The 26,743-nt window shown below is 40.8% G+C and overlaps 1 protein-coding gene and 1 long non-coding RNA gene across 6 annotated transcripts in view; both read right to left on the reverse strand.

Annotated features, from left to right (window-relative positions):
- LOC121194834 (phospholipid-transporting ATPase IH-like) overlaps positions 1 to 819 on the reverse strand; it is a 29,873-nt gene extending 29,054 nt beyond the window's left edge. For all 5 annotated transcript variants that reach the window (XM_041057913.1, XM_041057910.1, XM_041057909.1 and 2 more), the window contains exon 1: positions 371 to 819. In XM_041057913.1, coding sequence (XP_040913847.1) covers positions 371 to 409 — 39 coding nt within the window. In that variant the 5' untranslated portion in view covers positions 410 to 819. The remainder of the gene's footprint in view (positions 1 to 370) is intronic.
- Positions 820 to 16,143: 15,324 nt separating this feature from the next.
- LOC121194648 lies at positions 16,144 to 22,976 on the reverse strand. Its single transcript, XR_005895397.1, has 3 exons — positions 22,904 to 22,976; positions 22,764 to 22,812; positions 16,144 to 16,380 (listed from the first exon to the last, which is right to left on the reverse strand). It is a non-coding gene; the product is annotated as an uncharacterized LOC121194648 (long non-coding RNA).
- Positions 22,977 to 26,743: the final 3,767 nt, after the last annotated feature.

Consider the following 26,743-nt stretch of genomic DNA (forward strand, 5'->3'; position numbering starts at 1 on the left):
GTGGGCCAGCCAAGTTCATTTCTATTCTACACATTCACCAGCCATCACTGCATCTGTAGCCACTGGCACATTCCCCATTCAGCTGCACAAGAAAAACATTGTAAAGCCCACAGCCGATGGCCTGCCAAAGCAACTGGAGAGAAATGTTTATCATTATAGATGAACACAGTGTTTATCACCGTGCGCGTCCACGCTCAGACCCTCGGAGCGAGGCAGCGTGCAATCCAACCTGCAACTCGTGTGATAGACGCTAAAAACAGAGGGTTGAAACACGCATTATATTTACACAGAGACAGACACAGTTGTGACAGTGTTGACAGACGGGGTGGGGGGAGTGCGGCGGGGGGGGGGGGGGGGGGGGGGGGCTTACGTATCTGCTGATGATATTCCGGAGCAGGCTGAAATCCATCCTTTAAACAGCCCCGGCGGCGACTAAACTGTGCTACAGAGACGTTCAGCTCTCCTTGGGTCTTCGTGAACGCTATCTAATGTGGATCTTTCCACCAGTATCCATCGCTCACCACCACCGCCACCGCCGCAGCCGCCGTGTCTGTGATAGCGAGGAGCAGCGGTCTCTCAGTCGGCTGTTCTGATTTTCATGGCATCCCCGGGAAGAGCCATGCAGCGACCGAGCGATTACAACGAGCCGCGCTCAACACTGCTGGCTACATCTCCGGAGAAACTTCACCGCATGCGAGCCCCCGAGCCTCTCCGGGTCGTAAGCGCGTTCAGCTCTCCCTGTAATGAAGCGTTTTAATTCTTGCAGGAGAACACGGTCCGCGTCCCGCTCTGTGCTACAGCGGTGGCCGTCGGTGTAGCGGCAACACGAAACGTCCACAGCGCTCATCCGTCAGATGACTACGCTGCACATGCGCACTGAGGTTTTTTTTTCTCGCATCTCCTGGAACATGTATCCGGGAGATGCGAGTGCACTAAAAGAAGTGGTCGTGTTTTCACATGCAGAAGCCACAGAGCAAAGAAAACGATCCAAACAATCCAAAACTCATGATCATGTCCAAAAAAAACTATTAAAATGACAACAATATCAAAAGAATCTCACTGTGGCTGTGGGTTGCCAGTGTTATGAGCGAAACTAGAAGTTATTTTTAATATCTCTTAAATTAGTGGTGGAAAAATTATTCAGATTCTTAACCACTAGTGAAAAGTAACTGTAAGTACTGTTTATGACTTCACTTTTGAGGTACTTCAGTTTCACTTCTAATATCAGAGGGGAACATTTGACTATTTACTGCACTACTTTTATTTGACCATTTCAGTTTCTAGTTACTTTACAAATGAAGTATTTTTTTTGCAAACACGTGTGAAGAGCATTTCAGATGGGATGATTTGTTATAGATTACCTACCAGTAAATAAAGTACAATTAGAGCTGAAATAGTCATAGACTATTTTAAAATTAGTTGATAATAATTTGAGTCAGCACTTGAGTAAATGTACTAAGTTCCTTTCCACTACTGTGCCCATGTGTATTGCAGGTCTGTTTGACGTAATTATTTTGCCAGCAGCCTCTCAGTATATTTAGGCAGGAGACACTTCACACGCTCTAAATACCAGCTGTCTGTTTCCACAATACACTAACTACACATGCATGTACACTCTCATGCAGACACATAATATTTCTACAATAATGTAATAATACTGCAAGATATGTCTCTGTTTGAAGTACCCTTACTCAGTGGTAATGTTCCTTGGTACCACTTTCTGTTAAGGTATTTACTCTTTACAGCCGAGTAACTAATGGCTTTATTGATGGTTAATACATCGTGGGAACACATTTTGGGTTGGCAGGTTGAGAAAATCCCCTTTGGCTGTTGATTATCCTTCCTACATGGTAATAATGTATTTAGAAATGTTAATAAACAATGAATACACTCTAATGGGTGTCTTGCTTTCTTACAAGCCATCAGCTCTGTTTTAAATGTTTTTTAAAAATTGAAAATAAAGTTTTTTTATCATCAAGTCTGCAGTTGTCAGGGTTATTAAGAGGTTTAAAATTAAATAGATCATCTCAGCCCCTTCCTAGAAATGTGCGCTCAAACTGTCTAACTAGTCAAAGGGGTTTTTCATGAATGCTGCTATTATTAATTGACTTTAATGGCTCTTTAAAGAATTTGTAAATTATTTAATAACCATTAATAAAGCCATTAGACAGTACCTATTATTACTGCAGGTACACAACAGCAAACCTGCCAGTGTTGTGCCTGTTGTTACACAATGTAACTTACAAAAACCTTACGAAACACCACCGCATTTGTCATCAAGAGAAAAACTAAAATTAGCCACATCTCCATCCAGGGGGATCCTGTGGCAGAGGGGCGGCAGGGCGTGATGTTTGCCCCAGACGTTTCATTTGCGGAGTTATGACTTTCAATTAGCACAGACACTATTAATAATGCATGGGGATAAAGCACTTTCAGCTCTGACCTACTAATGCTTGATGCTGCTGTTTACCTCCCTCAAGACCCCAGGGCACTTAGTGTCTAATGATGAGTCTGCCTCAGTGGACAGATTACAACATGCTCTTTGTTTATGGGCTGTGACAATTTTATGCATGTTGCGTGTTAATGTCATTGTCATGTTGTGGAGATAGGTCTTATCCTCTTTTTACCTTTTTATCCTACAAAAAAAGTGCAATGTTAATCAAAAATTTAGCAGAGCTTAGGAAGATATAAATATGAAACAATGTGTGCTATAATAAGACTAGAAGAAAAGCAGACTTTTTGGAATAAATGCATTTTAAATTGCTGGCTGATAAAATAAGTCTTTCATGTTCACTTACTAGAGTCTTTGCATGTTGAAGATACTGACTGATCAACTCAGAGCAATGGCTTCTCCATCCTTCATCCCTCCATTTTTTGGGATAAATTGAAAAATAACCTGATTACGTCCAATCAGAAAATCTGACTTGAGTTTAGATTTTCGTCTGTGAGGAGCTGGCCTTAATTTCCAAATGAACTGGGCCAAAGATGCTGCTCAGTTTGCAGCATAGGTTGATGTTTCCACTGCTGTTGCTGTGATTATCACATAGTTGACTGACTTACTATTAATGTTCCATCTGAGTGGAGGAACTGGGTCATTGTTCATTCCTTCCTTCTGTCTTTTGTGTGGGCGAGGGAGCGCTACATATGGGGCAGTGGGTTACTTTCCTCATGTTGCTATTAGTCCTGTGTGGGCAGAATCTGCATTCTGTATTTCTGGACAGTTCCTTTATTTATTCACATTTGTCTGAGACAACAATGAGGACCAAGGCCAAGACAGTCATTCTAGCAATCGAGCAGTGCCACATTACTTTAAAAAACAAATTTATGACTGCAAATGATGATGGAGCACATGGCCAACATGACGCATGTTTATTTTTCATCCTAGATTACCCCCCCCCCCCCCCCCCCCCCCCCCCCACACACTTAATAAAAGATGGAGTGCACCATGGACAAATCAGTGTATTGTCAAGGATAAACTTCTACCCATTTTTATGCTCATGGATGAGGCCTATTGGTTTTGGTAATTAGGAGTACTGGTAATATTGCGGTTCTCCGGGCATACGACAAAGCAGTGCACAGTACTTAATGGGAATTTGGAGGCAATAGAGTACATACAAATCCCCACAGGGCTGCAGGTAGGGGGTAAATAAGTGCCCAACACATAACTGGACACATGCATCTACATTATGACAGGACATTATGCATCTATTTTCACAGACTGAGTGTTCCTGAATACTTCATTAAGAGATTATTGGTTCTATTTGTTTGAACAAAACTCAACAAAACAAAAAGAAGAAGAAGAAAAAAGTTCAAGCCACCAATGTTTATATGCTGACATTTTGTATATTAGCAGAAACCTTAAACTTTCTAGTAATGTTTTTTTTCAGTTGTAAACAGGTTTGTAGCATCATTTTTTTTCATGTATTTTTAATCATCACAGCTCTTGTTGCAATGTGAGCAGCTGACTCTGTACTTTCGTCAGCAAAAACACCAGATCCTATTATGCTGTAGACGTGAATTATTCCCGTATCAATGCATTGTCTGTGGAAAATTGAGAATATTGGATGAGGGTTTGTGGAAAAACAAACACATTCATTCCGAATAGGCAGTCATCCCTGCAAGGTACGGGACCTATAGATCTTCTTCTGCACCCCTTAGGGGAGTGACCACATCTGCAAACATGTACAGGTACGAATATTTAACTATAAATGTCTGAAATCAAACATGCTACAGAGCTGACTACAGTTATGTTACTGTGTTTAGAAATTTAAACTGATTTCCTACTGTTTCTAATGCCTGACTATTTATTCATTTGAAATATGTTTGTTAATAATAGTGCCAAGTTATCATAAATTTGATTTTACGGAATGTGATAGGAACATTCTTAGATAGACCATCTGACATTCCCACCACTTTTAGTAGAAATAGCTTAATTACAAAACCAATTATAAACTAAAACATATGAATCCTTACCTATATTTTTTTATATCATAATCATGTGATAGGGTAATGGGTGTTCATGTGTAACAGAAAACAGACTGTAGGATAAGGGAACTGAGATAGGCCTGCAGTAATTTCAGGTATTTGGTGTCATCTAGTGGCCATTACGCAAAAACACATCAGTTGTCTCAATGCAGCAATGTTCATATGTACCCCATGGCTCTGTTGGTGTAGATTCAGGTAATTTGGCAGCTAATTAATTGCTTTGATTAGTCGTAATTGGAGGACCGTTAAAGCATGAGTTTACCCAGTATCATGGGAGAACAAATTAAACAGGAGGTGACAATTAGGCCCGTCGTCTTTTGTCTACTGTTTATTAATTCATGAAACTTCAACAGTGTCAACAGCTACATTAGACTGATTTGTTGTTACTTGACTGAATGAGTTTTTGAGTGTGTTTGGTGTGCAAGTGATTGCTTGAGTGATTTAGTTGATGAAGGAATGAATGTGCATCAGACTGAACCAGCTTACAGGGTCTGTGCGTGACCTCTCGGCTCATGTCAGAGGTTAGTAAATGTGGCAAATACAGCTTGTGCGACTAAGATTGTGTGAGTAAGCACTGCACACACTGTAGGATGCCAGTCCCTCTCTGAGCAAAGATAATAGGTGTGTTTGTGTCTCTGGCGGTGCTTATGTGCGTCACATGCTTTCTCTCTCCATGCCCAGTCTGGGTGCCAAGAGAGGGGCTTAAACCTGCGTCTGGAGATGGGAGCTGTGGAGATCCCAGGGAGCGGATGCTTGGCACCGTGAAATAGGATTTGGGAAGGACCAAAGCAATGAAGCGGGAGGGAGAAGAGCAACTGCCAAGTCCTCTCTACGGATTTGGTGCCCCCCTCCTCACCCCTTAAATGTATTCAGTTTGTGCACATGCACACACACAAACACACACACGTGCAGATATGACAGAGAGAAGGGGGTGGGAGGGGTGGGGGGTGGCGAATGGATAGGGAGAGAAAAGAAAAGCAGAGAGGGGAGTATAATCAGAAGAACAGTGTTTGGAGCAATAACATAGTTCAGTCAGAGAGACAGTGACCTGAACATGTGTTCCTCAGTGTAACCAACTCATACAACTTGCTAATCCTGCCATGGCTTTACCAGGTGCCTCCTGCCTGAGTGCGTGTGTGTGTGTGCATGCCTACATAGGGGTAATGACATGTTTGCTCATATCTGTACTTGGTTTCCTGCATGCACGCTGTGTAGATCATCTTCTGCAAGTGACGGATAGAGGTTGACAAGAAACCGAGAGAAACAGGAGGGAGGAGTGGGGAAATAAAGGGGCAGGGCTACTCGCCTGGCTGTCAAAGGAGGTGATTGATTTTTCCGCCCCCTGTTATCGAGACCAGCAGCCACAAGGACCTCTAATACTCCCTTGTCTGACACACACACACACACACATCAGCAGCTCAATACACAGAAAATAGGCCTATCAAGTATCATCTCTCTCTCTCTCTCTCTCTCTCTCTCTCTCTCTCTCTCTCTCTCTCTCTCTCTCTCTCTCTGTCTCACGTGGTCATACCAAAAATCTAATCAGCATAGTTGGCTGTGTGTGGATGGAGCAGAGAGAGAAGAAGAAGAAGAAAGGGAAAACATAGTTGGCTCGATTTGCCTGTAGCTGAAAGAGTACAAGAAAGGGAAAACAAAATCAGTTATGAACCCAAGCACAGATGACTGAGGAGCTGAGATGATTCGGGAAGGCAAGATGGATGTACTTAAATGGATTCTTCGAGGCATTTCTGTTTCATCTCACATCTCTCTGTTGATCTCAGACTGTGCTGAATTCTGATCTGAGGAGAGCATCAAGCGCCAAAGTTGACAGTGTTCTGAGCTTGACCTTTGGAAATGCTGTTCAAAGCAGTAAAATCAATACGCCAAGGATACCCGGAAGTGTGGTTACAAAAGTTTCAAGGCAAAACAGTGAAACCCCTGCATTGCTCTCTTCCTCACACTTCCTCTTTCTCCCTACCCTCACCTCTTTTTCCTTTTCTTGCCTCTTGTTCTATGACCTCTCCAACCCCCTCTTGAATGATTTCATCTTCTTTTTTTTTTTTTTCCAATTTTCTACAAAGGACTTGTGCAATTTTGCTATTACTCATATTATTGCTGGTGGCTGCAAACTGAGTCTTAGCGCCATTTCTCAGGGGTAATTGGAAACTGCAGGTGTGAGAGGGCACATTAGCATGCACAAGCCCTGCACAGCACACTGCTTCAGCCCTAATGGCAGCATGAAAAATACATCTATCACGCTAATGCAAAAGAGACAGATGTGTACTGTAGCTACACTGCTGAGACCAGTCATAAAAATGTGATATCCTGTGGTCTGAGTAAGCTTGTGCGTTCTTTTTCCAAAGTGCGTCTGTGTATGTTTGTGTGTGTACCTGACACACAGAAAGAGAGCAGAGAGCAAGACAATGTAGTATAGAGCATCTGGTGCTGGCTGAAGAATATGCACATGTAAAGCATGTATCAAGTAGACTACAGTATTTGCCTTACTCACAACAGAAGAACAAATATTTCAAGGATTTCAAGCCATTTTGAAGGTATGTTTTCACGTGCTGTAAATATGTATCCTGCCAAATGAAATGTTTCTCACATATAATCATTTGGCCGCACACTCATTCTCTGCCCTTTGCAGCATTTTGGGCTACTGCTTTTTTGTTTTTTTCTTTTGCATATGTGGTTAAATTTAACCTGGAAAATGTAGATTCAGCCAACAGCTACAGGTTTCAGATTTTAATGGGGAGAAGAACAATATTTATCAGTGAGAAATTATCAACCTCAGTGCAGCTCTGACCCTAATGTGAGCTTACCAGCCTGTGGCCAAAAAAATGCATAAGTAACCAATAACAGGGATCAGACCATACACAACTCTGAATGATATTTCAGTATTTTAGAGAAAGTGGAGTGAAAAGGGACCAGCAGAACACATTAGAGGCCTGCTTCATCCATTCATACAGGGAAAAAGATTAAAGGTAGTCACTGAAAACCATTCTCGATACTAAGCTCAAAGTGTTTGCATTAAATAATTATAATGGCTAAATTACATCCCTGCAAATGTAGCTTTGGATTGAATTTGAATTGTCAAGAATGTAAGGAAAATTGCCAACAGTCTTATCTTTAGTGGATGTTTACAAAATGAAGGTAAGTGGGAATAAGAGAATACAGTTCATTATGTTAAATGGGATTTTTGGCATTTAAAAAAAAGTGCTGTATTTATTGAAGTAGTTTTGCACTTGTTTTGGTATTTCTAAACCTGAATTTACTATGAGTTTATTATCACACTCAGAATAACACAAATGCTCTCCAAAGCCTGAAGGGCATCGCAAAAGTTTTCTTCGTGGATACATTGTCTGTGTGAAGCAACTCTGTCATCAGATGGATTCTGTTACTACTAAAAGCTCTGACTAGGCCAACACTCATTATTTTTACTCAGTAAAAATAAAAGTACAGTTTTGGATGGGTTTGAGAACAATGGATGCACGATCAGTGAATTATTTACATCCCAGGCATGACTCAATTGAAAACAAATAAATGAGCCCAAATCTGGTGCTGTTATCAGTTATGTTTTTTACTTTGTTTTACTTTCAAGATCAGATTCAAAAGCTTCATTGAAAAAAAAATGGCACATCTCATTAACAGATGCATACAAAATTTCTGTAGCATTTTAACATATGTAATACATTATCACACACAAGAAAATTTGCAAGTCCTCACTCTTCTTCTTTGTACAACTGTAGAACATATCTAGTATTTATTTATTTATTTATTTTTAACTTTAATCAGATCTACTGCTGAATGTTTCTCTGCTCCTCTGTGTGTGTGCAATGGCTTTTAGTAATCTAATCCAGCCTATAAGAGGAATCTATCTTGAGTATCAGGTCACCATCAGGTCACCAGCATCACAGTCTCCTCTCTGTGTTTACCGTGTACTAACAGGAAATAAAAAAACAAGAAAACTTTACGATCATTAATCCACCACAAAATGCCATGAGTGTAAGGAATAAAAGAACAGCAGGAACGTCAAATACTTAAGTGTTGTAATGAAACCCAAATTGTCAAAAGTAATCACAGGACATTTTGTATATCTGGATATAAAGAATGTCACTGTGGCACACTTTGCCACCAAAAAAAAAAAAAAAAAAAAAGAGGGAGAAATTTAAAGCAGAGCGACCAATTTCTTCCTAGCAGGTGAAATAATAACCCATTTAGACGCCCCTTCAACTTCCTAACCATGTTAGCAAGTTGAAGGGGCACACAAGCCTGTATGTGCTATTACCATATCCACACACACACAGACTTGCAGAATCTTTCTTTGTCCTGTCTGCAGTGTGCAGTTTTTCCTGTCTATGGAACAGTGCTGAAACAGCTTGTTAAACAATGACATTCACTGACTCCCAGACCCCCTGCTGAGCACATCTCCCTGCAGTTAGGGCTTCGTGGAAGCGAACCAGCTATCATTCAACTTCTTCAGAAAGGCAGCAGTTACTTCGTAGTGACAAACTTCAGTTACCTCACATAGCACACATGAGCACTGTGAATATACAGGGGGATAAATAAACATAGGCCAGAGGCCTAAATATGTCATTTAAAGAAGAAGGGTCTGACCCACCTGGTCCCATGTGAGTGTGAACTTGAGACCGTCACAACTTTCCCACTTTCTTTAATATTAAAAATTAACAAGGATTTACATACATACAGGTACCTGTCTGCTGGCAAAAACAAACAAACAAACAAACAAAAACTAGAATCCAGAGTTTTATTTAATAAATTTAAAGCATAACAATAAAGTGAACACACACACATACATGTAGCTTTGGACTGAATTTGAATTATATGTAAATGAGTATTGAAATTATTTTACTTTATATGTATTATACATATATATATATGAGCAAATATGTGAGAAATATGAAATATGAGAGACAATGATCAGGTACTTGTGTGGTGCTGCTCTGCATCTGCGTTTATTAGAAACTAAAGTTAAATGGTGCATCTGGAAACATGACAAAATAGTGCCAGGCAGAGTTTGTGTAGTCTGGTATTTGTTTTGTTTGAAAATGTGTATGTGCTAAGTGTTAAATGTCGATGTGTGTATGTGTTTTCTTTGCAGGAGGTCAGGATACTTGTGTGCTGACTGACTGTGAAGGATTATTATGGGATTAAGGGTGTCTCGGTTACCACTGTGAGATGATAATCACAGTGGCTGTCCTCTGATCTCTACAGGGATAGGAGCGTCAATCAAGCTGGAGACACTCAGAGATGAGGGGGAGCACTGCTGTGAGCGTGAGCACGTGTGTGATGTTTTCTCCGGACTGGGCTCTACATGTTGTGTTCATGTGTGGATGTTTTGAGTGAATCAGCTTTAAGGTAAAAGAAAAACGAGTTAGCGTTTGGTTTGTTTTTTTCCTATCTTGCCAGCAGATGAGTAAATTTATGTTTTATGGAAATTAAATATGGCCCTCACCTCCCTCCCTGCCTCCAGATGGTCCCTGTGGAGAGAGGGTGATTATCTGGCCCATCTCAGCCAGGGAACTTGAGAGTGTTGATGTTGGGTGGGCAGTGCAGTGCCACGCCAAGCCTCCTGTCCCCAGGAGCCTGAATACGATCCCCTTTACCTGCCCCCTGTCTCTGGTCCTCTTCCTCCCTCCTCCACTCCACCACCGGCTAGACTTACTGCAACTCCCCTCTCCTCCTCCTCCTCCTCCACCTCCCCCCTGTCTCTGCCCAGGGATAGACTTTCTTCCACCTGACAAGGCTTGGCCTGGATTACTGGAATACCTGGACAGGTAAGTCTACTCAGGAAGGTGTCAAGTGCATGTATGCGAGTATTTGAGGCAGAGAAGGAGAGAGGGAAAGAAAGAGAGAAAAGAAAAAGAAAGAGAGGGTAGTTTGTAATGCTTAGCAACCTATCAGGAACAAAACAGCAAACAGGCCCAACATGGTTGTTGGGAACTTGGCAGGGGACTCTGTTCCAAAGTCCTCTTTAGTAATGCCATGAATAAATAACAAGGGGTCACCGGCTCTGTTAATAAAGTCTTCCTCGTTTTGATTTTCAATCTTCTCTCCCTCCTTTCTCTCCCCCCCTCTCTCTTCATCATTCTGGTCCCGCCTGCTAATTAGGCCAGGTCTTCGGTTTCCCTGCCATGCGTGATATGAGTTTATCAGAGCTGCCTGTCAGGCTGCAGGGGTCAGAGAACGGTGTTGCCGTAAGAGAGAAGCAAACGGATCTGAACTAAAAGAGCTCCTGGCTGAAATGTTTTGTTTTCAAGCTCAGAGACATGTTAAGAGGCTCAAGAGGACAATAATTTATTATGGGAATACTAAATTATATTACAGCCACTGTCTGTGTGTAATTGTTTCATTATTATCACTACTATAGCAGTAAAAGAAGTACCACTAGACCTACTATTTAGTTCAAAACTTAACTGAATAAAGCTGAGGGTCATTTTATGCTTACTTGACACCAAATAAAAACATTTCCACACATTTTCAAAGAAAAGTGCTCTGCTGAGCATTTTTTTTGTGTTCGCAGGGGCTCCCTGCAAACTCTTATTTTCTCTGGGACTGTCAAAAAATGAGAAAAAGATAATGGACCAATCATCACATGAACCTTACTTTCTGTTTTAAGTAGTGTGTTTTAATCTCTGATCTCAAAGAGATTTATCTGAAAAAGATAACCTGAAAGGCTGGCCCATCTGAATGGATTCAGAATTGAGGGTCAGCTATTTATTTCTTCCTTGGAACATATTTAGCATTTTTTTAATTCAAATATTTTGTTTGGAGTTCATGGCATTCTAATCACTGATACCATTACACACACTGAGCAGCCCTCCAAACAACACAACATCTTAAATGATCTATTTTAAATGCTTGGCCTATTTAGAACAATGTCAGGACTTTCATAAGCCAAAAAATCCAGTCTGCATATTATTGCTTTGAACTCATAATTTAATAAAAAACCTGAGCTAGTTATTCATAATTTTACATTTGTTATAATTCTGTTTCTTTGTGTACATGAACAGAAAAAAGTAATTGCCCTTGAGCTCTGAACATCTTTCCCCTACAACAGATTTGAGCTGCATCTGAAAGAATAAAGAACCTCTTTCCTCTGAAGTGTTTTTTGGAGTGAAACAAAACATAAGATTCTGCAAATTCCAAAATTCCAAAAGAGTGAGCATGTAACAGTATAACAGCTATACAACTTTATTTTGAAGTGTGTTATATCGTGCAGCATTTGATATGGTATTATCATTCATTCTATAAGGTTCATTTGTTCTGTCACATTTAAAATGACCTTCAGTTGTGAGAGTTTTCTGTATATTAACATTTCATCTATTTCTATTTTCTGATTTCCAGTCCTGCAGCAGGGACTGGGACAGAATGCAGTGCATTCAAAAGAGGGCAGTGTAACCACACATGCAGGGTTTGCTTGAGGCTTTCCCTATTTCTGTATGTATCTCTCACATAAACTGTTAGTTTCTATACACCACATGTATTTCTGTTTCAAACTGATAATCTTTCTGTCAGTGGGCAAAATGGCTTGAAAAAAAAAAATAAGTATGACTAAATATAATTTCAACAGACATTTCAACATTCAGATTGAAAAACCCAGTGGTCAAGCTGTGAGGAAAAAGCTGCACCTGGTAATTGCTGCAACACCCACTGACCCCTGTGCAATGTGCATCAGCATACCCCTTGACTACATGTAAGAAAATTGCTTCATAGTTAGTGCATTATTGTTTCAGTGATCGCAGAGAGGTTGCTTTTGCCTGGCCCTGGGTGGCATCATTAACACAGTCTGGAGTAACACGTTTAAATCAGATGGCATTGTCACAGGTGTAACTACTGCTGTTCATGCATGTGATTAATGTCCCCTTTTTTGATTAATTTCCTACGTTGGCTGAGAAGCCCTCGCATTTGTGATTAATGAACCTGCAGCCTAATATAGTATAACGGTGGTTTGGTACATAGTTTGTGAGTGTGTGTATGTGTGTGCATGTGTATTCTCTCTATGACTGCCACTGGTGCACAGCGTCCCTCAGATTCCGGGTCAGTCAATGGTCACAGCCAAAGGTCAGGATAGAGGGACTTAAGCACAACATGTGGACTCTCAGCTTCTCAAAAGTAGAGTTTGCCTCACCACAGAGACATGATCGGGGCCAGTATACTGGACTGCTCCAGTAAATCTGTAAACATAAGTCGGGAAAGTACACATGGAAACCGGCACAGTGCTTGAATATAAAGTTAGTGGGGAGCTGACACATTATTCCACATACACTGATGCAGTTCTGGTCCCATGGGTCTAAACTTCTATCTCTGCCTGAGGGCTGGGAAGGGTGCGACCGAGATGCTGTAAACCAGAGCCTCACACTCTTCCACTGTTCACGGAACTGAAGGGGAAAAAGTGTACGGCTTGGTTATACTCACTGTTGACCTTGTAATGTCTAAGTCAATATTCTCTCTCTTTTTTCCTCTCAGGCTTCTTCCCTCCACTCCCCACCTTCCCCATATCCCCAGTGGTGACAGAGACGGAGGACACAGGGGTCTGTAATTAGTTGGTTGACCCCGGGGTTGGGTTGTGTGACCCCAGCAGCCGTGAAGCGTAGATCCAGCCTGATCAGATGAGTAGTTCTGAGGGATCAGTGGTTGAAAGACAGCCGCCTCCGCACCTCAGCCAACCCAGTCACATTAGCCACCGCAGCCGAGACGGGCACAGTTACAGGAGCCCAGCTGCCGAGCCCAAACAGAGTCACAAACACCTGTCTGGGTAGAGTACAAACATACAGACACATGCTTTTCAACATCCGCAGACACTGATGCGGCTGCAAAACACACTACCTGCCACCACTCAAGGAAAGGAGAGGGGAAGGAGGGGGGCTGAGGGGTAACCTGACCCAGGTAAGGGAAGGATAGGGGAGGGAGGCGATGGGAGGCGAGGGAGGAGCAGTGCTGGCCCTTGGTCAAGTGCCTTGTATTCCACAAACAGATCGCATCCAGTTACACTCTACCTGAGAAGCTGAGCCTGAGGAGAGGATTCAAAGAAAAGCATGTGGACCTCCCTCCCTTTGGTGCACCTTCTTTGGCTAATGGAGATTTCACTCTTAGAAAATACACTCAGATTTTTATGTGTACATGTGTCCAGGGATTTAAAGAAAATCAAGGTCAGTTTATGTTTATGTGTAGTTGTGTTTTTTTTTTCTCAGCTGCAGAAATATTAAAAGCATTGCATCACCATTACAAGGGTACCTTTGAACAGGTCGATAATTGGTAAATGCCGTGTTGTCTTTGCTCCCTTCACTACTCACTACACTAATTTAAAGCAGTGAGATGGGATAAAGGGAGAGAGTGTCATCAAGGACACGCTGGGAGACGTTCACCTGAGACGGCACAGTCACTGACGCTCCGGGCACATCAGTATGACCTGATCGCCGGCGCTGTTTGAAGCTATGACAGAGAGAGAGAGAGAGAGAGAGAGAGAGAGAGAGAGAGAGAGAGAGAGAGACAAAAGTGTCTGGATCTGAAACTGTTGCCCTTGAGGGAATAAAGAGATAGAGAGAAGAAACAAAGCGGAGAGAGCACATGAAAAGACAGTGAGGAGAAGGAGAAAGGGGTAAAGAAAATTTTGTTAGATGTTGAGGAGAGGAAGCAAAGACTACAGAGAGAAAGAGCAAAAGGGAGAGTGTCCTCTACCTTACCTGTGTGAAAGTTGAGGCCTCCCCTTTAGGATACTTATTATTTAGTCTCACTTTCTATTGCTCAGCGCTCATTCATTTTTACCTCTTTACCTCTCTCAAGTCATCATGTTTACACAAGCTGTTACTGCCATTTCCCTGTTGTCTAACCCTCTGCTGTTTTTCCTCCTTCTTTCCCCTCTTTCTTTGTCTTTTTCCTGCTGGTTGGAAATCTGCAAGGCTTGCTCATCGGCGCCAGCCTCTGTTAATCCCCTCCCAAAGCACCTTAGCAACGCTAGGAATTTAGAGATGCTAAAAAAAAACACACGACGACAACGACAACAACTGTTCTTAACACTGGGCTCATATTGGCAAGTGTGGCCACATCTTGAGATGTGTGTGTGTTTTCCATAAGTAGTTCAGAACAATCTGGAAGGGTGTGATAACCAAGGATCTCTCAAGAGTGTGTGTGTGTGTGTATGTGTGTGTGTGTGCGCATATATGTGTGTCTGAATAAGTGTGCACAGAGTGGGAGTGTATGTTTATGTGATATAGTTCCTATAACACCAGCAACCTGGTAATCACTGCATGTAGTCACCTGAGATGCTCATTATCTTGTCTCTGTACACGCACTGTTTGTGTTCTGTTCACCGAGTCTACACCTCGGCACACACCACACGCCGCTGGACTTGAGTCTCACAAATGTTTGTCTTTGTGTGGTTGGCTACATGCAACGAGTCAATGATAAACAGGACGCTAAGTGAATGAACAAAATATAAATTATCACAGAAAGTGGTGGAACAATTTACGTTATTATGGGTCCAACTTTGATGTTAGCCAAATTGATGGGGGGAAAAAAAAATCAATAAAGCAAGGTTACATCACTCATAGCAATTATGCTGTAAGTTATTTTTCATTTGTTGGCTTTGCAGTTTTCACACATCAACACAGATCATCCCTCCACCTCTCTCCTTCTCAAAATCAATTACTTAGGGGCAATGGTAAAATAATTGAGGGCACATTTAGGCCTTGAAATTAATACATAGTTTAAATGTTAAAACTTTTTTGTAACTTCTCACTCTGAAGTATTAATTTGCCTCTCAGATTGAATGTTGGAAAAAAATGATGGAAAGGACAATTTTTTTTCTTGCGCAGCAATAAGATGCAGGAGTTTATTTAATACATATTTCCTTTCTTTTTTTCTTAGCAAAAGCTGTTTAAGACGACAGACAAACAGACTGTAGAATGTAATTTTTGAGGTCATAACAAAGACCTGTTTCACAAGATGACATTTAATCCATCAAGAAAACTGTACTAATAGTTTCATTTTTTTTTAATTAAAATGGAAATATACATGACATGTACACCCATGCAAGGGAAATATGTTAATCAGAATCTAAGAACGTGGCCAAATAATAAATGTTTATTTCATTTCTGAGTCTCTTGATAAAAGACAGTCTGTCTGAAGTCTGTGTTCAAATGTAAATCACCTGTTTCATCCTGTTTCCACACTGAATGAGGCCTTTATCCAATGATGATCTGGTCCTGGTGCCAGATCTGTCAATGTTTCCTGCGGGGCTGGTCAAACAGCACATTAAATACACTCAAGGCTGTAGAAATATTCATTACAGGCATTTTGACGGATTTACAAATCTGAAAATGCAGTGGGTTCATGCAAAACATGCCAACTGAGGGGCTAAGAGTATTAAGACAGTGAAGCTGGCTCCAGTGAAACAGAATGGGGAAAGACAGCTGCTGCAGACACTGCTGTTTGTTGTTGTTGTTGTTGATTTGTTTGTAAATGTCTATTTTTGCTGAGATAAGCGAGTTATAGAACTGGTGTTTTTGGTTACATTCAGTGCAAAGGTAAGCCACATAAGAAAACAGACAATGTACTTAGATACAAAACATTGAATAATAATAATAATAATAATAATAATAATAATAATAATAATAATAATAATAATAATAATAATAATAATAATAATAATAATAATAATAATTCAGTGGGAAGTATCACAGGGGAAAGACTGAATGGAGGAAATTTAGGGCTCTGACTGTTGCTGACATTTTCCAAAAGGTCTTTTTGCCCACAGCACCCATCTCCCAGTGCTCGTCGTAATGATGGCCTGCCAGCAGAGGAGATGAGGTGCTATCTGTAAATCACAGCCCCCACCTCCCCACAGTGATCCATGTCCTCAGGTGAACTCTGCTGTAACAGACAGACAGAGAAAAAGGGAGACAGACAGAGAGAGGATGTTGATTTGCAGGGATATCAAATGTCAAAAGTCAATAAATAAAATCCTAGCAGAGCAGAAACGACAGAACCCTGTAGTATCCTATTTGGGATTATAATTTACATACATACTGTGCACAAGGTGTACATATACATATTCATAGGTATAAAGAGATGCAAGCACACACAAGTAGATAATCCAGTCAGCTGAATGCTTAATAGCCAGTATGTTATCAATTCAATTACAAATTTATCAAATTTATCCCATACCTTAAACAGTCTGACAGCTGACAACAATCTAATGGCTCTGGAAACAAATTGAGTAGGGTTATAATCATTAAGAACAATTTATCTGTGCTGCTTGGACATATTGCTGTGACATACACATCCTTCACTTGTTCCAATCTGACCTATCTAAACGACCCGGTTTGTTGATCACTTGACCCTGCAGAGTTCAAAGGTCAGCCAGTCCAAACAGCTATCAGCATGCTGCAGGTTGCAGCAGGCACTATAAAACTGCTGTTTCTTATCTGAACTCTTTGACCCCTCATTAACCCCATCGCTGCTGTTTTGAGAATTATCACCTGCCAGAGAGGAGCAGAAATCCTTTACAGCATGTGGTGGGTTTGTATGTGTGTGAGCCAGTGATAGAGAAACACAGCAGGTGTGTTGTACACCACACTTTATTGAGTGAATTGTCTGGTTAGCAAGAGTCAGTGAGAGCTAGAGACTGTCAGTCAGACAGTGAGCTAGTTGTGATAAGTATAAGAACAAGACTAAGAGCCTACAGGGGTACTTTGACACAGCAGAGCCAAATGCTAATGTTAGCATACTAACACGCACAAAGTGACAATGCTAACATGTTATTGCTTCATCCACGTCATGTGGGAAGGATGGTAGAAGATTCCCATGTTCCAAACTTGTGAACATTCACACGTGAGCGATCCACATTTTGTTTTCTGGTGCCAAATCAAATTAAATTAAATTAAATTAAATTAAACTGGAAATTTCAGAAAAAATATCTGTTGTAATTATGGCTTAGATTCTGACGTGAAAGCTACTTACAATTCAGAAATTTGCAATTAAGTCAACACAAAGTGCACAAATTTAAAAAATGACCTAATGATGGCACCATATTGTGCTCCAAATTTCAAGGCAATTCATCCAATAGCTGTTGAAATATTTCATTAAAATACACAAATGTCAACCTCATGGTTTTACTACAGGGATTGTCATCAGATTGCCACATCAGATATACATCAACTGAAAACCACGAGTGGGTGTTAGTCTCTCTTTATTATAGTAAAGAGATATTTCATTGGGATAAGTGAAAACACTGACTTGATGGTGGTGCTAGAAGAAAAGTTGGGGATCACCAACATCAGTAGGATTCATACTCTGGGTAAAATGAATTTATGTACAAAATTTCATGGCAATACATCTAATGCTTTTTTTAGATCCTTCAGCCAGGAGCAAAGTGGTGGACTAACCAGTGCGTGGACACCGCCTTCCTGTTAGCCACCCTGCTAACATGGCTAAAAGCCAAGTATAGAGAGTCAGTATGTCCAAAGTGGTTGAATCATTGTGCTGCAGGGACTAATTGGGCAGGAAGAAGCAATGTTCCTGATAATACTGCTGTCATTTTTTAGTATGTCCAACTGGGACAGATGAAAGAACAATAAAAAAAGAAAGAATATAATAATAGTACACAGGAGGCGCCCTTACTTTCATTGCAGACCAGATGCTTTAAAGTGTGTTATACATTTACTTTTGTCTGCAAAAAGGGTCAGATTTGATCAATTGCTGATTTTTGGTTTGGTTTTTTTGTGGAACCACTTATGTTGAAAAAGAAGGAAAAAGAAAAAAACTGGCAGCAAATACCGGGCTAAAGATCCTTGGTTTGAGTACACAAATAGGAAGACTGTAGTGTGTATACTTAAAACTTTTAATGTGATGCTTCCTTTCCGTTCCGTTTGCCTCAAATGGCACTCAGAGTTCCCAAGAAAATGGGGTTTAACTCTAAATGATCCAGACTTATGTGATTATTCATTTGTCCTGTTGGATCTCATGTTCTTGTGCCTGTTCGTGGCATATATTGTAGATTTATGTCAAGCCAACAAGGCAGTCAGCATCGGTGTGTTAGTTTTCTTCACACTGGCTTCTCTGACTAGTGCAGCTCATTCTCATGTGATCCACTGCACCACATTATGACAATGTGGTGGGAACTGGGAGGTACGGTCGCTGCAATACCAAATATTCATCCCTCTGAGGTCCCATTTTAAAGGCAAATAGCAGTTTAGTTAAACTTGGGGTTTATTTTGGTAGTTCTAGCCAGTGGTTATACTGAGCCACCAAACAGGTCCAACGCGGCAAGAAACACAACTGGTCGAGCAGTCAGAAGGGTTATAAGCAAGCCCATATTTTATACCACTAAACCCGAACACTGGAGGGTAAAAACTTGAGTGAAACCAATAATGTGACCAGTAATCACTAATTACAAAGGAAACTGAGTTTGCATAACTAAGGAGTGTCAAAGCTAAACTGGAAAGTCAGTCTGTAAACTGTGATGGATGTTTGGATAGAAATCTCTCATGAAATCTATCATTTGATCTTTGGGTTCTCTTCCAAATGGTTTTGGCTAACTCGTGGCTTGTTCAAAACCTGTCGGATTGTCTGGCTACTAGTGTTTCTTGCCCTTACAGACCTGTTATTGGTGTTGTTGCCATGTTTTGAAATCTTAGCAGTTACTTTTATGAATACAGTGTTATGTGGACAGAGCTTCAAAAGAAAAACTCATGTTATAATAAACCCTAGCTTTCCCAGCGCACCTGCTGAGCTTAAGTTACTGTGGTGGAATATGCATTGAAGTGTATGGTGATGAATCATTAACTTAGCCAGTCATATTATCGGTCTCATACTAAAATGGTAAGGCATGGCAGTCACAGTGGGGTATGGCAACAGTGACGCACAATGTAGAGAAACCTCTTCTTGAGAAAGTTGTATTGTTGCATGGACAGTGCAGAGCTGCAAGACCTGAGCGCACGGCCCAACAAATTGGCAGATGGCTTCTACAGCTGGGTTTGTGTTTGTGGAGAAAATCCTGTCATGCCACTTATGCTGCCTCTTCTGTTTTGTAACACCGTAATCTAAAAAACCCACATCTGTGGAATTAATGTTACATACAGTTGTAGGTTTCAATAAAATTGTGAGGACAACAGTTTTAACCAGTTATATGACATCCATCCAGTACTTCTGCAGTCTGTATCACATTGTATGAATAAAAATGCATTTCAACAATAACGTGTGAAAGATCACTTTTACCAGAAAGGCTAGAAAGGAGGCCATGACACACAGAATTATTGTACTCGACATCTCCTGCGTAAACAGACAGAAAACTGAGATATAACCCAAGGTGAGTGGGGTTATTCTGTAGCAGCCTGGTGTCAATTCCATTTAATCAAGGTAAACACAGTGGATCGTTGTGCATAATAACACTTCTCAAACTAAAGGCTGCAGGTTTATCAGAAATGATAAATGGTGAATGTCCCACTGCCCTCAGACAGCTGGAGAGCTTAAATTAACTGAAGATTACGCGCTTTACTGGTATTCCCGCTATCCACATTTAAAATTTATGTGGTGCTAACGTAGATGCATCTACTGGATACAGTATTTATTCAAAATTGTTTATACATCTCAGAATTTTCCTGTGCCTGTTGTTTGTCCTTGTTGACAGAACTAACAAATTTCCAGCTGTGTAACATCTACTAACAGTGCGGGAGTGAGGAACATAAGGGTGTTGTCCAAAAACAACGCTGCATCGTACTGCCAAAGAGTTTAACCTGGTTTGGCTTTTGATACAACGTGGTGATATCCGGCAAAGCGGCGTGTTGGCCAATCACATACACACTCCCCAGATCATATTTCACTGTCTGAGTAGTACATGAAACAACACAGCCCCACCAACACAGTGCCTTGCGTTGTTGTAACGCAGGGAAAATGCCTGCGTGTGAATGCAGCCTAAGACCCAGTTTCCACCAAAATACCAACAACTTGCTTTGCGCTGCTTCATTTGAATGAAACGCCCACTTGTTTGTACCTGTCCTCCCACCTGTTTGTCATGTGCCATCTTGGCACTAAACACAAAAATACCAAACAGATGGAAAAAAATTAATCAACTTTTAGGAATGCTACATGCACAAAGCTGTAGTTGTGCTATTAAAATAAAGCCCACTTTAACATTGCAACTGGTGTGTCATGTGCAACTTTAATAAAATAGCTCTTGCCTGTGTCCTGTCTCCTACACGATAATTTTGCATACTACTAATTTACTTTGCTTAATACATTTAGCTGCTAAAATTCACTGGCTGATAATATTGTTTCCAATCCAGGAAGTGTCACCTTCTAAAACTGCACAGGTGGGAGGCTGGGGTGGATGGTTTGGCATGTAAAATACACAACTTTGACACTGAGATTCATACAGAGCGTTTGACTCAGACACTCAGTCTTTCGTCTTTTGCCCACCACCTTTTCCTAATCGTAATCGCTTTAGTTGCCTAAATTTAAAGCTGCGTTGACAGATGTTTTAGCCACTTGGGGGCAACAAAACAAGCTGAAAACATAAAGCTGACACATTATCACCTTAAAAAGTAGGAAAATGTTTTAGGAAAGTGTTGTCTACTGAGAAACCTTTCACCAGCTAGTCGCTAGCTTAGTGTGTCTACTGTCAGGTGCTGGGCAGGTAGTGGGCTCGACAGAGGAGGGACTGCAGAGTTGAGGGATCATTTTCTTACTCTAAATATACTGGTGAGTTTTAACCATCCTTGAGCACAGAGGTGGCTGATCAAAAAAAAACTTTCATATGAATAATTTTCTGTAACAGTCAAGTGGTGTGGATCTGTTGTGGTCTTTAAAAAATGAATCTTTTGTAGTTGTCACAAGCAGCTATCGTAGGGAAAGTAAATCAAACATGCTCACAAAGTTCATTGAGATATATTGAACACTTTGTGCTGACAGGGAGCAGTTTGCTGATATGTTTAATACATACTGATAACATTTTGAGCGTGTAAATCAGGTGGCAATATTTTTCTTTTCTTTCTAGGTTATTTCAAAGCAGGAATTGGAAGAGTTTCATCGTCTTCACAAAGGCCCTCCACGTGAGATTAAATTAATGTCCACTGTGTAACTTGGCTTTATTTTACTGCAGACAACACAAGGACAGTAAAATACAATTGAATCTTCAGCAGATTTTCCAGCTAGAGCACTTTTCTAGTCCATATTGGAGGCATGGCTGCACCTCAGGGGAGAAATATGTAGGGTTTAATGACATGAGGAGTTTACATTCTATGATTAGACTCATTACATTTCTTTTTAGACTAAATATCTTAAAAAATTAAAACAATGAATATATTAAAGGGGATAGTATTTTACACCAGTATTACAAAATTGACGGTGTAGAGAAAGATTTGAGATGTAGTGTAATAAAATAAAAAATGTAAAGGGTTAAATGAATTAATAAAATGTCAGTGTGGGTGTGTGTTTCATAGAGATATTTAGAGGCCAGTGAACATTTCTTAGGTACATGATTGTGTTGGGAAACTTTGGACTCATGACCTCAGTAAAATCCTGGCTACAGCTCTCACTGGGAGTCTCCACGTCCTTTCATTCATTGATGGACAGTGAGGCCACTCAGTATGCTGCGCCCCCACCCACCCACCAAACTTCCATCTTCTTCAAACTTATTCTTTCCTTTCTCCTCCTTCCTCCAAAAAATCCCCGGTTCCTGTGGAGTGGCTGGTTTTGTGTGGTCCCAGCACTGTCCCGTTTTTATCACTCCTCTGACGGGTTACCCCGGACTCCCTCGCACCTGCGCCGCTCCCAGGTCCCTACAGGAATGCGCTGGGGCTTGTAATCGCCTTTGTGGGGGCCATTGAGTTGTACGGCTGACTGAAACTTCCCAACCTCACAGCGCGCTGGCCGCTGAATGGGGCTCAGCGTGGGGCGGCTCTCCAAACCACGGCCGCTGCCAAATTCCTACAGTGGCGCTCCACAATCACTCCAACACAGGCCCCGATATACCGCCAGGCAGGAGGGACGGGGAGGGGTGGGTGCGGTGGGGGGGGACGCGGTGGGTCGGGACGTGGTGGTGGTGAGTGTGTGTGTGTGTGTGTGTGTGTGTTGGGCAGAGAGATGGGAAAAGTCTACATTTAACTCCAAACAAGACGGCCACTTTTTGCGTTTTCTCGCCACTCTGGATGGACATGGCCAAGACATTTACTGGCTTTTTGTTGCTTTGAAAAACAGTGATTTTTTTTTTAAGTTAACAACAAACCATTTAAAAAAAATGTATTTTAATATCTCACCTCTTGTCAGAAAGTTCCAGTGCAGATGCTATTCCAACAACGGAGAAATCTGGAAAACGGAAAATAGAAAATGAAAAAAAGTATTTGGTGAATGCTGGACAAAGTTTGAAAATAAAGCAATTTCTCATAACTTTCAGTACATTTGTGCTGCGTTTCGGTGCATTAGGTCTGTGTGCCGGCGTACAGCGTGGTAGCTGTGGGTAGATAGAGCAGCACCGCAGGATTAAGAGGCAGCAAGATTGTTAAACATGTCAACGTGTAATTGCACGATAAGGCCCTTCCGAGGAATTCATTGGCCCAGTTGCTTTCTCTATTCCGCGCTAATCTCGCCCGGCACATTCGCTCTGTGCAATCTGTCTCCATAATCTTCTGTGACAGAGCGGGCGACGCGAGCAGCCTGCTTGGTAATTTTTTTTTAGGAGAGGAGGGGGGGACGCGGAGAAAATATGCAGAGGCGTGATAAAGTGACGCTAATTATCCCCATTTAGGACAGGGAGTGCAAGGGATCGGGGCTTTGCGAGCAACCGAGTGTGCGCTGGAGCTGATGGCCTCCTAGCACGGAATATATCGGTGGCTACAAGATAAGAGTATCGCACGGTGGAGAGATTTATTGGCCGGTCAGCTAAAAACACACCCGCACACGCGCGCGCACAAGATACACGCACGCACATTTGCAACAGCAACCATCGCTGCCACATAGCCTGTATACGTTACACCCTACACTTACCGCTCTTCCAACCTCAAGGTGTAATTTATTCGGGTTAAATTTGCCAGAACGCTCCTCTTTTTAGCTTGGCGATGCGCCGTGACGCGCTCCGCCTCTCCGGGCTTTCACTGTTAATCCGCATCTCTTCACATCAACAGATAAGATAGAAACAGATGCAAAACATGTGAGGAGGCCATCCCCTGTCGTACGCTGCGCGGTGTAGTGCGGAGAGATGTCTCCTTAGATGCTGTTTCCTTTGCTTGTTTTCTTTCTTTCTTTGAATTTAAACTAATTTCCAGACACTGTTCCTCTGATTTCTTTCAATAGATTAATGCGCAGCCAGACGTTACACGCTTTACTATGAGGCCTAACAGGTTTAATTGACATACCATGCAAGTCTTCATCAGTGTGAAATAGGCCTTTTAACTATGTATTTGAGATTAATTGATTTTTCTTTTCTTAAATGCGTAAGTAGGCATAATTTTCCCTCATTTGCATGTGTATGGCTATTAGTCTGTATCTACATATGAGGCCTACAGGCAATAAAAATGTACATGTCAGAACCAGCTGTGGCATATCGAAATAAATAAATAAATAAATAAACGAAGTCATTTTCAGAGTAATTTTCATTATTTAAAGAGGATTAATAATCTCAATGACATGCGCATCTTTTTTCTGAAACACCCATCTGCTCCAACAGTGATGGCGTTTTAGTCAGAGGTACCAAAACTCTCAGTCACTCTAAAACCAACCATCTACAGCTTTGAAATTGTGATTAGTCACCAGCAAAACCCCAGAAGCTACTCGTCACGAGTGTGATGGCTACTGGGAAGTTTAAGTCCAGTCTGTGCAACAGTTTGGATGGATGCGAGTAATTGGTTGTGCTCGCTAGTGCCGTGTTAAGCGCTTCATCTTTAAATATCTGATGCTCTGTTTTGTTCGATGAGTGAAACTTTTACATCTTGACAAAGTGGCAGTAAGATTTTTTTTATGGTCTTCCACTGCACTGACAGACCGCCCCCCCCCCCCCCCCCCTTCGAGTTTCTTGTAGTGGTCTCATCAGATGTGGAAGTATCGTTCAAATTTCAGTTTGTGCTTCATGCAGCTCCCTTTCCTGACTCTATCAAGTGTCAAGAGTAAAATACAGAAACAGCTCTCCCACCGCCTCTCTGCTTCTCGGATGACTGGGACCATGCAGTAAGGATAAAAGCCCCGGTAAAATAACTGTTGTCATAAATGCTTGTTAAACTCTTGATTTATCATCTTCCGACACTGTTTACCTGCTGAGCAAGATAAGCAAAGACAACTGAAGAAACTGAGATTTTTGTGACTTTGAGAATGATCGTGTATTCTCTTAGGTCTGCTGTACTGTTGATCATCACGTAGCAATGAGTGTAATAGAAATTAGGCTATATAATCTTGCAGTTCACATAATTTTATCTCCTAACTGTAAACAATTAAATGGCAAAAGACATAACGAGGATGACTAAAAGAAATCCACGTCCAAAGGGAAGTGGATGTAAAATAAACCACTTTAGGTGAAAGATAGAAACTGAAAAAAGGATTCTTTTTTTTTTATCAGTAAACTGTTTTTATATATTACTGTTCTTTACTGTTTCCATCTGAGTCAAGTGTTCAAAACTGAAGCATTGAAATTACATCAAAACTTCACGCTGAAATTCATCAAATTTCTCTGTGCATCAAAAAGATATGAATCTATTGTGATTTATGTATAACCTGATATTTATATTAATAAAATAAAAATGGCCTAATATAACCCCATATTTTAAAAAAAATTAAGAGCATATCAAACATCTACAGCCTTTTGGTGGCTTGTCACATTTTTGCTGAAGAGCATTTCGTTATTAAAACTCTGAACTGTGATCTGATCAAAAAGTCTGACACAGCTTTGGCATTCGTTAGCAAAATAAAAATGTAATTACTGATCATAATAAGGCTTTAATATACTAGAAACTGATTTTTTTCTTAAGAATTGAAAATGTTCAGCTTAAAATAGCTATAAAAGCAGCCACATATCATGGGCAATTACAAGGGGAAAACTGTGAATTGGTAAAACCATGATTCCGGTAAAACTTCTTCTTCTCGTTAATAAAATGAGGACGTTTCGTTAATAGCACTAACAGGTGGTTTGTCGTGAGGCCTTCTCGTGCTCCCTATTAATCAGATTCTTTTTAAAGGAAAATGTTTTAAAATTAACGTGTAGGGAATTATATTCATATAAAAGGAGAATGTGGGCCATCATATTGGTCTGCTTTAAATATGCAAAATGACTTCTATACATTTCGGCCTGCATGGCACTGAAATAATAATAAGAATTAAAAAAAAAAAAAAAATACAATGTATGAACAAATTTCTAATTACCCACGTAAAAGTTTATCTCATGGAACAACACCAGCCTACAGAAACTGTGTTCTTACAGGGCTACAAACTGTAGCTTTTACGCGCAATTACGCACAAACAATTGGGCTATTTAAAAGCTCGTGGGATCTGTGTCCAGCAGCGGTGTCAAAATTTAAAGAGGTGGCTATTTTTTTTTTTTCTCGAGCTGGAGGCTTGAGGACGTTCTTGTGTCCTAAAACGTGTAAACACTCCTTCAGGAACACTGAGGAAAAATAATCAATCTAAGACCGTTCTCTTAGGAATCAAAGCAACATCTTGTGAAATTTATTCAATTCTTCTTCATTGCAATATCAGGGCTTTTCACTCGCAGAAAAGCACTTAAATTACAACAGCAGTTGCCCGTCATCCTTTGAAATATTAAAATTATTCACAATTTACAATAATTAGAGTGTTACAATAAAAAGAGATGATTTCCAAGAATTAAGACACAGGCTTCTGCAAATTAACACAAATATTTAAAGAATGTGATTTTCCCATTTCTTTTAAAGCACTTTCTTATGATTATGACACGTTTTCTCATTTATCTCAAATAACTTACAAGAACCCCAAAAATAATGAGACAATTGAACCAAATACCCCCACGTGAACCTGGCATGACCCTGAACTAAGACTGTGAAGTAATGGACAAAAAGATAATAGCACAATAACCAATATCTCAGCATCATATTCGTTATATAATTCCACTGGTGGCTATTCCAAAAAGCCGAGATGAATATGCTATTTACCCTTCATTTACAATATCATAAACATTCTGTACAAAATGCAGGTAGTTCTCGGGACCGGGGTTATTTAGAAAAGAGGTAAATATTTGGTTATGTGTTCGTTTGCAGTTTTCAATTATTCTGAGTGAGTT

This window comes from Toxotes jaculatrix, chromosome 15 (genome assembly GCF_017976425.1).
Source record: "Toxotes jaculatrix isolate fToxJac2 chromosome 15, fToxJac2.pri, whole genome shotgun sequence".
Lineage (NCBI taxonomy): Eukaryota > Metazoa > Chordata > Actinopteri > Toxotidae > Toxotes > Toxotes jaculatrix.